Source organism: Oncorhynchus gorbuscha, linkage group LG25, assembly GCF_021184085.1.
Source record: "Oncorhynchus gorbuscha isolate QuinsamMale2020 ecotype Even-year linkage group LG25, OgorEven_v1.0, whole genome shotgun sequence".
Classification (NCBI taxonomy): Eukaryota; Metazoa; Chordata; class Actinopteri; order Salmoniformes; family Salmonidae; genus Oncorhynchus; species Oncorhynchus gorbuscha.
Window position 1 is genome coordinate 15,054,634 of NC_060197.1, and position 11,652 is coordinate 15,066,285.

At 40.4% G+C, this 11,652-nt stretch overlaps 1 protein-coding gene across 5 annotated transcripts; it reads left to right on the forward strand.

The window, feature by feature from the left end:
• The first annotated feature begins 3,935 nt into the window (after positions 1-3,935).
• On the forward strand, positions 3,936-11,237 carry LOC124013536 (troponin I, slow skeletal muscle-like). Of its 5 annotated transcripts, none has more exons than XM_046327851.1 (9): positions 3,936-4,071; positions 5,177-5,246; positions 5,540-5,574; positions 5,711-5,714; positions 6,380-6,421; positions 8,142-8,273; positions 9,683-9,772; positions 10,202-10,378; positions 10,726-11,237. In XM_046327851.1, the coding sequence occupies exons 3-9, from the start codon at positions 5,564-5,566 to the stop codon at positions 10,804-10,806; spliced, it is 537 nt and encodes a 178-aa protein (XP_046183807.1). In that variant the 5' UTR covers positions 3,936-4,071; positions 5,177-5,246; positions 5,540-5,563; the 3' UTR covers positions 10,807-11,237. The 5 variants fall into 5 exon arrangements, with proteins under 5 accessions (XP_046183807.1, XP_046183808.1, XP_046183805.1 ...); XM_046327852.1 differs by having other exon boundaries at positions 5,543-5,574; XM_046327849.1 differs by lacking the exon at positions 5,177-5,246 and having other exon boundaries at positions 3,947-4,071; positions 5,486-5,574.
• The last annotated feature ends 415 nt before the right edge of the window (positions 11,238-11,652 follow it).

An 11,652-nucleotide genomic window follows, 5' to 3' on the forward strand; every position in this document is an offset into this window, starting at 1 on the left:
CAAAATAGGCGATTTATCCCGTATAATGACAAGCATTCTCTCAATGGACAAATGCAGCAGGGAGATCATTGTGGTGGTAACACACATACAGCGCATTGAAAATAGTGTTGAGGTCTCCACTGTGGCACTAGGTGCACGTGACGGCACCTCAAATCTCTCTGGCTCCTCGCTGAATGGATTATTCATTAATAATGCCTGCCTGCCTGTCTGCCCACCTGCCTGCTTCAAGTTTAAGGCCCTAAGACCCAAGTGTTTGCTATCTGTTTATAACGGATTAACCTCTAAAATTAGATGTGTGACAAAGGGCATGTGGCAGACCAGGTTGAACAGCACCTTAAATACTGGAGCACATTTAGGCTTCATCCCAAATGGCACTCGATTCCCAACATAGTGCAAAACGTTTGACCAGAGCCTTATGGGCCCTGGTCAAAAGTAGTGTACCATGTAGGGAATAGGGTGATATTAGGAACGCTTACTCATCTCATGGAAAACATTATCATGAGACATATCGAGTTACTGTGTGTGCATCACTATGCAGCAGTGACATCAACCCCAGCTATTTTAGAGCATGGAACAGTGGGCATTGTGTGTGTGTGTGTGGATAGTGCCCGATGTGTGTGTGTGTGGGTGGGAGGGTTTTGTGAGTGCTTGTTAATATGCGGGTCTGCATACCTGTGTGCATGTGTGGGTGTGTATATCACACTACACATTTCTCTGTGTCAAATGCCAAGAAATGGCCTGTCCCTGTACCCTCTGATTTTCTCGCGTGTGCTGGATGCCGCTAACTTGACTCAGATCTCTAAATAGAGAGACACAGTAGCTACCTAGAGAGTACCATCCTTTCTACCACCAGGCCCAAGCCTACACTACACTAAAGTAAGTGGCGCAGTTGGCCATTACATTACCCAGAGTAATATCCACCTGTAATTAGGCCTGCGCTACTGAGCTCAATGTGTTCTCATTTACAAGCCAGAGCCTCTGGCTACATGGCCCTACTGAATCATAGTGTCAGACAGCCCCATAAAATGCTCAGTTAAACAATTATGTGCTTTTATAGCTGCCGCACCTGACCATGAGAACATCATAAGGCTTTGTTGTCTTTGAAACTGGTCTTGGAAGTATTATACACATTGTAAAAAATCATTTTGATTTGATTAATTGAAAAAACGTTCTTTCAACACTCAACCTACTTTTCTGCATTGGTTAAACGTAATATATAACATAAATTCAAACTAAATGTTACTGTATATACAACAAATATGTTTCCATGTTGTACCAAGTAGATTTTTCACTTTGGAAAGACTTTTCCCTTAATCAAGATATTAAGTTGGTTCCATAACCTAAAGAACACACTTCCTTCACATAAAACTATCACAATAGCTGGTTCCAATACAGTAACCAAATGGTGATCTCATCAATGGATGGCTTTAGTATCACAGTATGTACAGTTGAAGTCGGAAGTTGACACACTTCGGTTGGAGTCATTAAAACTAGGTTTTCAACCACTCCACTAATTTCTTGAAGACAAACTATAGTTTTGGCAAGTCGGTTTGGACATCTACTTCGTGCATGACACAAGTCATTTTTCCAAAAATTGTTTACAGACAGATTATTTCACTTTTAATTCACTGTGTCACAATTCCAGTGGGTCAGAAGTTTACATACAATAAGTGCCTTTAAACAGCTTGGGAAATTCCAGAAAATGATGTCATGGCTTTAGAAGCTTCTGATAGGCTAATTGACATAATTTGAGTCAATTGGAGATGTACCTGTGGATGTATTTCAAGGCCTACCTTCAAACGCAGTGCCTCTTTGCTTGACATCATGGAAAAATCAAAAGAAATCAGCCAAGATCTCAGAAAACAAATTGTAGACCTCCGCAAACCTGGTCCATCCTTGGGAGCAATTTTCAAATGCCTGAAGGTACCATGTTCATCTTTACAAACAATGGTACGCAAGTATAAACACCATGGGACCACGCATCCGTCATACCGCTCAGGAAGAGACGTGTTCTGTCTCCTAGAGATGAACGTACATTGGTGCGAAAAGTGCAAATCAATCCCAGAACAACAGAAAGGACCTTGTGAAGATGCTGGAGGAAACAGGTACAGAAGTATCTATATCCACAGTAAAAATTAGCCCTATATCGACATAACCTGAAAGGCCGCTCAGCAATGAAGAAGTCACTACTCCAAAACCGCCATAAAAAAGCCAGACTACGGTTTGCAACTGCAAATGGGGACAAAGATCATACTTTTTGGAGAAATGTCCTCTGGTCTGAGGAAACAACGGGCATGTGGTAGACCTGGTTGAACAGCACCTTAAATTCTGGAGCACACTCTGGTCTGATGGCCATAATGACCATCATTATGTTTGGAGGAAAAGGGGGAGACTTGCAAGCCGAAGAACACCATCCCAACCGTGAAGCACGGGGGTGGCAGCATCATGTTGTGGGGGTGCTTTGCTGCAGGAGGGACTGGTGCACTTCACAAAATAGATGGCAATATGAGGTAGGAAAATTATGTGGATATATTGAAGCAACATCTCAAGACATCAGTCAGGAAGTTAAAGCTTGGTTGCAAATGGGTCTTCCAAATGGACAATGACCCCAAGCTTACTTCCAAAGTTGTGGCAAAATGGCTTAAGGACAACAAAGTCAAGGTATTGGAGTGGCCATCACAAAGGCCTGACCTCAATCCTATAGAAGAATTGTGGGCAGAACTGAAAAGGTGTGTGCGAGCAAGGAGGCCTATAAACCTGGCTCAGTTACATCAGCTCTGTCAGGAGGAATGGGCCAAAATTCACCCAACTTATTGTGGGAAGCTCGTGGAAGGCTACCCAAAACGTTTGATCCAAGTTAAACAATTTAAAGGCAATGCTACCAAATACTAATTGAGTGTATGTTAACTTCTGACCCACTGGGAATGTGATGAAAGAAATAAAAGCTGAAATATATAATTCTCTCTACTATTATTCTGACATGTCATGTTTGTAAACAAGTGGTGATCCTAACTGACCTAAGACAGGGAATGTTTTTACTAGGATTCAATTTCAGGAATTGTGAAAAACTGAGTTTAAATGTATTTGGCTAAGGTGTATGTAAACTTCTGACTTCAACTGTACATCGATTAGACACCAATATCATTTAAGATTCAGTGCTGGTAAAGAACATTCAATCATCAAAATTAGAAAAAATAGAACAGATTACATAGGATGAAATTCACTCTCGCGGGTGGCCAAAAAGAATAATAAGAAAGCCACGCCCCCAACTATTCTGATATACTTCTGTCGCCACATTCCACCCAACGGTATGTCATGTCTGTGTAATCTTTATTTAACTAGGAAAGTCAGTTAAAACAAATTCTTAATGACAGTGACGGCCTACCCCGGCCAAACCCGGACGACACGGGGCCAATTGTGCCCCGCCCTATGGGACTCCCAATCACGGCCAAATGTGATACAGCCTGGATTCAAACCAGGGACTGTAGTGACACCTCTTGCACTGAGATGCAGTGTCTTAGACCGCTGTGCCACTCAGAAGCCCACATGTATGTGTATAATGTTTAAAAGCTTTAATTTTATTTTTTGTATTTCTCCAGTATCTTTCCTGAAGGAGAAAGCCTCCACTTCTATGTAAAACATAATAAAATTAAACATAAATACTACAATATAATACAGTCCTGAGTAACACTACAGTAAAAACTACAGTATAGTACAATCCTCATTAAAACTTTGTTCCAGACATTGTTATGAGCTGTCCTCATATAACTCTTCTACATATCAAAGTAAAGTGCCATTGTGCCCCTTTATGTCTCTATCAGGGCAGTGATTCAAGGGTTGAGGACAGGGAAGGGCAAGATACCCCCCCCCCACACACACACACACACACACACATGGTGATCATAATGTAGCCAATGTGTGTTAGGGAGGCGTATTAAGGGCCCCTATTTTAGAGAGCCATCCACATGAGGCAGCAGAAGCCATAAATCAATCATTCAAAATCATAAACCGCTTTTTCCTGCACGACATCACTGCTACACGTTCACTCTCTGATTGGCATCTCTTTTAAAGGTAAGTTATCCGATCGTCTCGGCTCAGTCTATGAAAGCAAATAATATTCGGAGAAATATGTGAGAGCAATTAAAGCAGTTAGGTCTTTTGAATGTTTCAAGTATATTTTCTTTTTTGGTTAAGACCGTTGTCGATAGCAATCTGCCATGTAAAGTAGAATTTGGGTTGACATTGTTCAAATAAGAAATGAGTTCGCTTTTCAGGGATTATTTCCTATAAATTAACGATACAAATAGATTAAGTGTCAGTAATTGCCAGCAGTTGCCAGCAGTGTGTATGGTTTGTGTTTACCTCATTGGGGCTAGTGTGTTAATGCTGTAGCAGTCACACCTCATATCTTTGCTCATATTTGCAATGAGTAATTATTGTAATAAAATTGTATTTTAATGGTGTTTGACCTGCTTGGTTGTAAAATGTGGCATTGATTTTGAGTCCCCTCCCACCGTTACTCAGTGGCTGGGGCGGGCAACCTGAGATGTGTGTGCGTGCGTGTATGCGTGCGTGTGCGTGTGCGTGTGCGTGCGCGTGCGTGTATGCGTGCGTGTGCGTGCGTGCGTGCGTGTGTGTGTGTGTGTGTGTGTGTGTGTGTGTGTGTGTGTGTGTGTGTGTGTGTGTGTGTGTGTGTGTGTGTGTGTGTGTGTGTGTGTGTGTGTGTGTGTGTGTGTGTGTGTGTGTGTGTGTGTGTCTGGGTCTGGGTCCGTTCACACGCGTGTCTACTTTACTGTAAGGAGCCCAGAGGCTTTATTTTAACACTGGGGGCTAATAAGTCTTCCCTACCAGTAGAACAGCATGCCACCGGAAAGGTCACAAGGTTGATCTTTCCTTGTAATGTCACAATGGTGACATTAAAGCAGACAGCCTTTTTACTCAATGGACCTCAGTTATTTGGTGGCCTGGTGCAGCATGTACTGCAACAATACCCTTGGTCGGTCAAACTTTCCCCTTGCACAGTAGTTCATGCTAGCACCAAAGGTGATAATGGCTCAAGGGTATAGCAACACACACGAGGGGAGAGGAGAAATGCTGAGAAAATGTCAGGAGAAATTGTTTTTAAAGGATCTTGAGTATTTAAACCTTTTTCTCCTTCATCATTTTCTATCATCAGACAATTCCATCCAAGGACCATGTTAACCTTGACAGTGAACCCCTGTTCTCTGGGTAATAAGAGAGCCAAGGTCAGCCTCTTTTATCCAAGTCAGGACATGAGGACCTTGTGGGGGACCTTGATGATCACAACTGTTTTTTCCAATAACTTCTATGATGAGTGATTTTTTTTTTTTTTACTGTAGCCCCTACTAATCACAAGTCTAACACATGTGTGATGTAACCTATTACATGATATTCATAAGTGATCATTGTTCTTAGTATGACACATTGATTCTTACATCTCTGATACTTTCCATATGATGTCTAGTGTTGGGAATGTTCTGCCAATAAACCTCTGACCACAGCTATGTTGGCTCCCCAGCAGTACTCATAAACCAGAACAGCCATGTCTGAGGGGTGAGTCTGTAACTGTCACACTCTGTGTCTTTCAATCAATCACCCAACTATGGCAATGTTGTCAATATGGGACAGAAAATAACGCCTTCTTTCGATTTGTTTGTTTGTTTGTTTGGTTTGCAATATGTTGAAACAGACCGGTAAGTCAGTTTTGGACATATTTCCCCCCCCTCATACCCTTTGTTGTACCTCATATCGTAAAAATGCCCTTTTGTTCATTAATTTGCTTTTTTTTGCACAATCAAACCTTTGTAATGGTCATTTTGGTACTGTATACATATGCTATGCAAAGCAGTTAGCATGTCATGCTTATGAATAGCCACACTGACAGCTTGGCAACAGCTTGTGGGACTTAACATGTTAGACATTATAATCTATCAGCAATTACTGAGTAATTGTCGTGTCGCAAGGCCATTTGTCTCAGGCTAACTGATAATCATCCAAATGATCCCAAGGCCACCGTAGCAGTATCAACACGGAAGGATTCATTTGGTATCAATACAGAGCCACATACTGAGTAGAAATGAGCCCCTTGCTCTCTGAGACTGTGCTTCAATGAAGGCTGGTGATTTGGTGGCGGAGCATTACATTCTATTACATTAGGAACCACAGCTCATCCTAATCAATAGAGACAGGCGGTTGTATGCTCTGTAGCTCCGTTGTAATAGAGACCACATATGACTATAGGCTAACATCATCAGTGACTGTAATGAATGGGCCTACCTACATATGAAGATGTGCTAACATGATTAGTGACTGTAATGAGCCTATAATATACTCGGTATGTCTCATCTCTCTCTTTCAGAAAAAGACAAAGTACTCAGCAACCCGCAGGTTACTGCTGAAGGTAGGTCGGTCTGATGGGAGTTTTCTTCTGTATGGACATGAACAAGAACATGTATTCATAGTACTGAGAGCATATGTATGTTTAGCAGGCTGCATATGACTAGTACACATGGTCAGATGTAGGATCTTAATTTGACCTACAGCATATTGTCACAGCAAACCATCTGGATCTGACCCAAAAGGGTGTCCAAACCGGCCTGCGCGCGGTTTGAGTACAGAAATATATACGCTACCATTCAAAAGTTTGGGGTCACTTGGAAAGCTCCTTGTTTTTGAAAGGAAAGCTCATTTTTTGTCCATTTAAAATAACATCAAATTGATCCGAAAGACATTGTAGACATTGTAGATATGGTTACTGTTGTAAATGAGTATTGTAGCTCAAAATGGCTGATTTTTAATGGAATATCTACATAGGTGTACAGAGGCCAATTATCCGCAATCATGTGTTCCAATGGCACATTGTGTTAGCTAATCCAAATTGATCATTTTAAAAGGCTCATTGATCATTAGAAATTGCAATTATGCTACCACAGCTATAAACTGTTATCCTGATTAAAGAAGCAATAAAACTGGCCTTCTTTAGACTAGTTGAGTATCTGGAGCTTCATGATTTGTGGGTTTGATTACAGGCTAAAAAACATCTGCTTTTTCCAGCTACAATAGCCATTTACAACATTAACAATGTCTACAATGTATTTCTGATCAAAATAATGTTATTTTAATGGACTAAAAAATGTGCTTTTCTTTCAAAAATAAGGACATTTCCAAGTGACCCCAAACTTTTGAATGGTAGTGTATATTATATACACTGAGCATACAAAACAAAACAGCCTCAACTCATCGGGGCATGGACTCCACAAGGTGTCAAAAGTGTTCCACAAGGATGTTGGCCCATGTTAACTCCAATGCTTGCCACAGTTGGCTGGATGTCCTTTGGGTGGTGGACCGTTATTTATACACACAGGAAACTGTTGAGCGTGAAAAACCCTGCAGCGTTGCATTTCTTGACACACTCAAACCTGGCACCTACTACCATACCCCGTTCACCCTCTGAATGGCACAAATTCACAATCCACGTCTCTAGTGTCTCAAGGCTTAAAAATCCTGATTTAACCTGTCGTCTCCCCTTCATCTACACTGATGGAAGTGACATCAATAAAGGATCATAGCTTTAATCTGGATTCACCTGGTCAGTCTATGTCATGGAAATATGTTTTTTTTGGGGGGGGGGACAAATCCCATACAAAAACTATGGATAGAGGACAATTTTTGCTGCACATTTTGACGCTGAGAAAATATAACACATTTTCAGTGCAGCCGCCCCAGACCTCATTGAAGACCGAATGCGAGCAAAATGAGTTTGACACCCCTGCTTTAGTCAATAATGTTGCTTGATGGGTGGTTAGGCTATTACCTTGCCAAAAGTAGGCTAGATGAAGTGCAATAATGTTAATATAACTGTGCGCTAGAGTGGGTTTTCAGTGAATTTATGTAAATCACAAAATTCTCAGCACCAAAGAATTATCAAATTAAGATCCTACATCTGTACACACACAACAACAACAACAACATACAAGTGCCTAGAAAACCATGTTCGCCAAAACTGATTGCAATAATAAATACAAGTTCAAAAACATTTGAAAACAGACTATTTGGTACATCATTTAAACTATGAATTGTACTGTGTTATCATTAAGTTGTTCAGTCATGTTCCCTTACAGCAAAAGCTACTGAAGAAAGCTGGGGTCTTGCTGGTCCAGGAGCAAAGCAACAAGGTGACAGAGAGGGAGAGCACCTTGAGCGAGAGAGTACCACCGCTGAAACTCTCCGGCCTATCTGTGCAAGAGCTTCAGGTACACTTACATAATGCCAAGGCCCAACGTTCAAGTACCTATCTATTACACTTCTATAGTCCAGAGTGTATATGGCTCTGGACACAGATGAGCAGTATTTCTGTTACATGTTTTTGAAATATGTATTTCAATTTGTATTTCACTGTCCTGAACTACAATTCAATGTGTTTTGTAACAAGATATAGTACTTTTGAGATCTGTATTTTTATTTTGTAAAATACAAAATACATTTCTATACCATTTTTTTATAGTGGTTCACAATTTGTTGGCCCCCTTTCACCCTGTATTGGTATCAGAAGTCTGCTGGCACTATGGTGTGATAAAAGTGTCTGGTAAATGACCAATATGTAAACGTAAAAAATGAACACTTGCAGGGAATTATTCTAATGCTCTCCTCCCCATGAAACAAGGCCAAAAGGAATACCCAGTGTGCTTTGCAATTGTTTCTTTTTACATAAACATTTACATTTTGCTAATTTAGCAGACACTCTTCTCCAGAGTAATTTATAGTCAGTGCATTCAACTAAAGTTGATAAACAACCAAATATCAAATCAAATCAAGGTGTATTTGTCACGTGCGCCGACCTTACAGTGAAATGCTTAATTACAGGCTCTAACCAATAGTGCCAAAAAGGTATTAGGTGAAAAATAGGTAAGTAAAAAAATAAAACAACAGTAAAAAGACAGGCTATTTACAGTAGTGAGGCTACATACAGACACTGGTTAGTCAGGCTGATTGAGGTAGTATGTACATGTAGATATGGTTAAAGTGACTATGCATATATGATAAACAGAGAGTAGCAGTAGCGTAAAAGAGGGGGTGGTGGGTGGTGAGTGGCGGGACACAATGCAGGTAGACCCGGTTAGCCAATGTGCGAGAGCAGTGGTTGGTCGACTCAAATGTCACAACCATAGCAAGTAAAATGTTTTTTTTGTATCCATTACAGAATGTTGTTGTAGTGAAGGCGTGTACTTGCAAATGTATTTTGAAAATACCTAAAATAACTGTAGTTTGATTAAATACAATCATTTGCAGAAGTATTTGCTCTTTTATTTTGATACATTGGTCTTTAGAGTATTTTTTAATTGTAGCAAGATAGTCTATATGCCCATCTCTGGCTCTGGTCAAAGGTAGCAGGGAATAAGGTGCTCTTTGGGGCTCAGATATTAGCCATCCAAGCTTACGTTGTCAGGATTTATTCCCTGGCGTGCTGTTGGTAAAGAACAGCATCTCCTTTTTTGTTTAGACATGTCAAAAAAAAAATTGTAGCGCCTTTCTACCTGTCTCATTGATGAGTGAATGGAATTTTAAAGAGGTGGCTTTTGTAGTTTGTTTGATGCATCCTCCCACAGTACTTTTTCAACAGTCCTTGGTGGCTTATATATGACTGAGTCTTTTTTCTTCACAGGAGCTCTGTAAGGAACTGCACAGGAAATGTGACACGGTGGATGAGGCACGATACGATATCGAAGCAAAAGTGCTCAAGAATGAGAAAGAGGTTTGCTTTTTGTAATGTAAATTAAACGAGTTTACACTGTCAGACTCAGGACAGTTACCTGAAGTTACCTGAGATCTATGAAAGTGCCTCAAAGTGTATTTCATTGAAGATAACTATTTTTATACTGACTTCTTTTGGTGATTTCAATATTCTAGAAGTTCAGGTAACTGTCAGACTCAGGACCGTTACCTGAAGTTACTTGAGATCTATGAAAGTGCCTCAAAGTGTATTTCGTTGAAGATAACTATTTTTATACTGACTTCTTTTGGTCATTTCAATATTCTAGAAGTTCCAAAAGTGCCACAAAATGCTTTCTTTTTCAAACAAAAGCGTTTTGATTTTCATTGAAATGCTAAGACCACAAATGGCAACATGCTAAGCTGATAAGGGTACAGGAGAGTGAACCTTTTCTCTGTATGAACATCTCAGCTCGCGGACCTGAATGCAAAGATCAACGAGCTGAAGGGGGGGAAGCGACCTAACCTCAAGAGGGTCAAGAAGTCTGCCGACGCTATGCTGGGGGCTCTGACTGAGGCCAAACTCAGCTCCAAGTCAGACTTCAAGTCCAACCTGAAGACAGTCAAGAAAGACAAGAAGGAAGAGGAGGTAAGACTGGGAAGTTTAGAATAAAAAACTAATGCAATGGCTTCTGGTAATGTTATAGTTTACAGCGCAGTTTCAGTTGGTACTGTATTTTCTCGGGTACTAACTACACAAACATGTGGTAACAATGGGTAGTTAGTCCAAATAATTCAACACATTTGGGTAAAGGTTTGATTCAAATGATACTGATCAAGATACAGAGATTCACTGGTCTTGTTGCCGTGTCTGAGTCGTGTTTGGTCATCCATGCTGTACGTGACCATGGCAACCAGGCCGTCGTCGTAAAATAAGATGTTTTTCTTAATTGACCTTCCTGGTAAAATAAAGGTTACTGTCCATTCTCTTGACAGAAAGTGGACCCGGGTGACTGGCGTAAGAATGTGGAGTCCATGTCTGGAATGGAGGGCAGAAAGAAGCTTTTCAATAGCTAAAACGGTTACAAATGCACTGGCTCTGTAGAGATCTGTGGCTGCATTACCTGCTTGTTTACTCATTCATATTTAGGATTTTCATGAAAATATATTTTTGCAGTGAGATTGTGTGTTTTTGAAGGAAAGTATGAAGTGTGAGGTATTTTACACTAAAGACTATGGGAACTGTTTAGACAGGGGGAACTAATCAATAGGTGTAATTACAAACTATCTAGAGTCGGCTACTTTGGATCATTATTTTCCGATGTCATGTTTGATTTAGATTCCTATAAAGAGAAAATAGTACAATGTGGAACAGCGTTATTATGCTCATCATACTAGTTCATTTTGTAAATATTCAATTCCAGTTTGTTATTAAAACATCAATTATTCTGTTTTGGTTTCATATCTGTGTGTCTGCCAATATTGCTGATTAAAAGAAGTACGATGAAGTTAGTTGTCTTTCATGTCGTTTACCTCTGCCATAATGCAATATGCAAATATTAAATACACATACAGTGCGGATGCTGTTTATAACATGGATGAGCCACTCAATGTGTAGTTTTGGCTTTTCAAGAGCAGTTCTCCTTTCCGACTGTGGGTGACACTATTGACAAGCAGTTGGACTGTTTAACCAAGGTTGCCATTTTCAGTTCATTCCTATCACCACTAGGAGGTGCTAAACATGACCCTTTCATTTAAAAGTTGACCTGTGGCTGGTTTGTGTTTACAAATGATACCTGGAAGTATCACTCACTCTCTCTGACCTTTGGTTATCAATGCCAAAGTCAGCAATTAGAGTGATGATCACAGTCTTCCCTGGCCCAGAGACTACTTGCAAAGTAAGGAGACGTTTGAATAGTTGTG

Excerpts from the sequence above, each read along its gene's own strand:
- LOC124013536 (XM_046327851.1), top strand. Across the intron at positions 6,422-8,141 it reads CCCGCAGGTTACTGCTGAAG|CAAAAGCTACTGAAGAAAGC; the intron begins GTAGGTCGGTCT and ends GTTCCCTTACAG. Across the intron at positions 9,773-10,201 it reads TGCTCAAGAATGAGAAAGAG|CTCGCGGACCTGAATGCAAA; the intron begins GTTTGCTTTTTG and ends TGAACATCTCAG.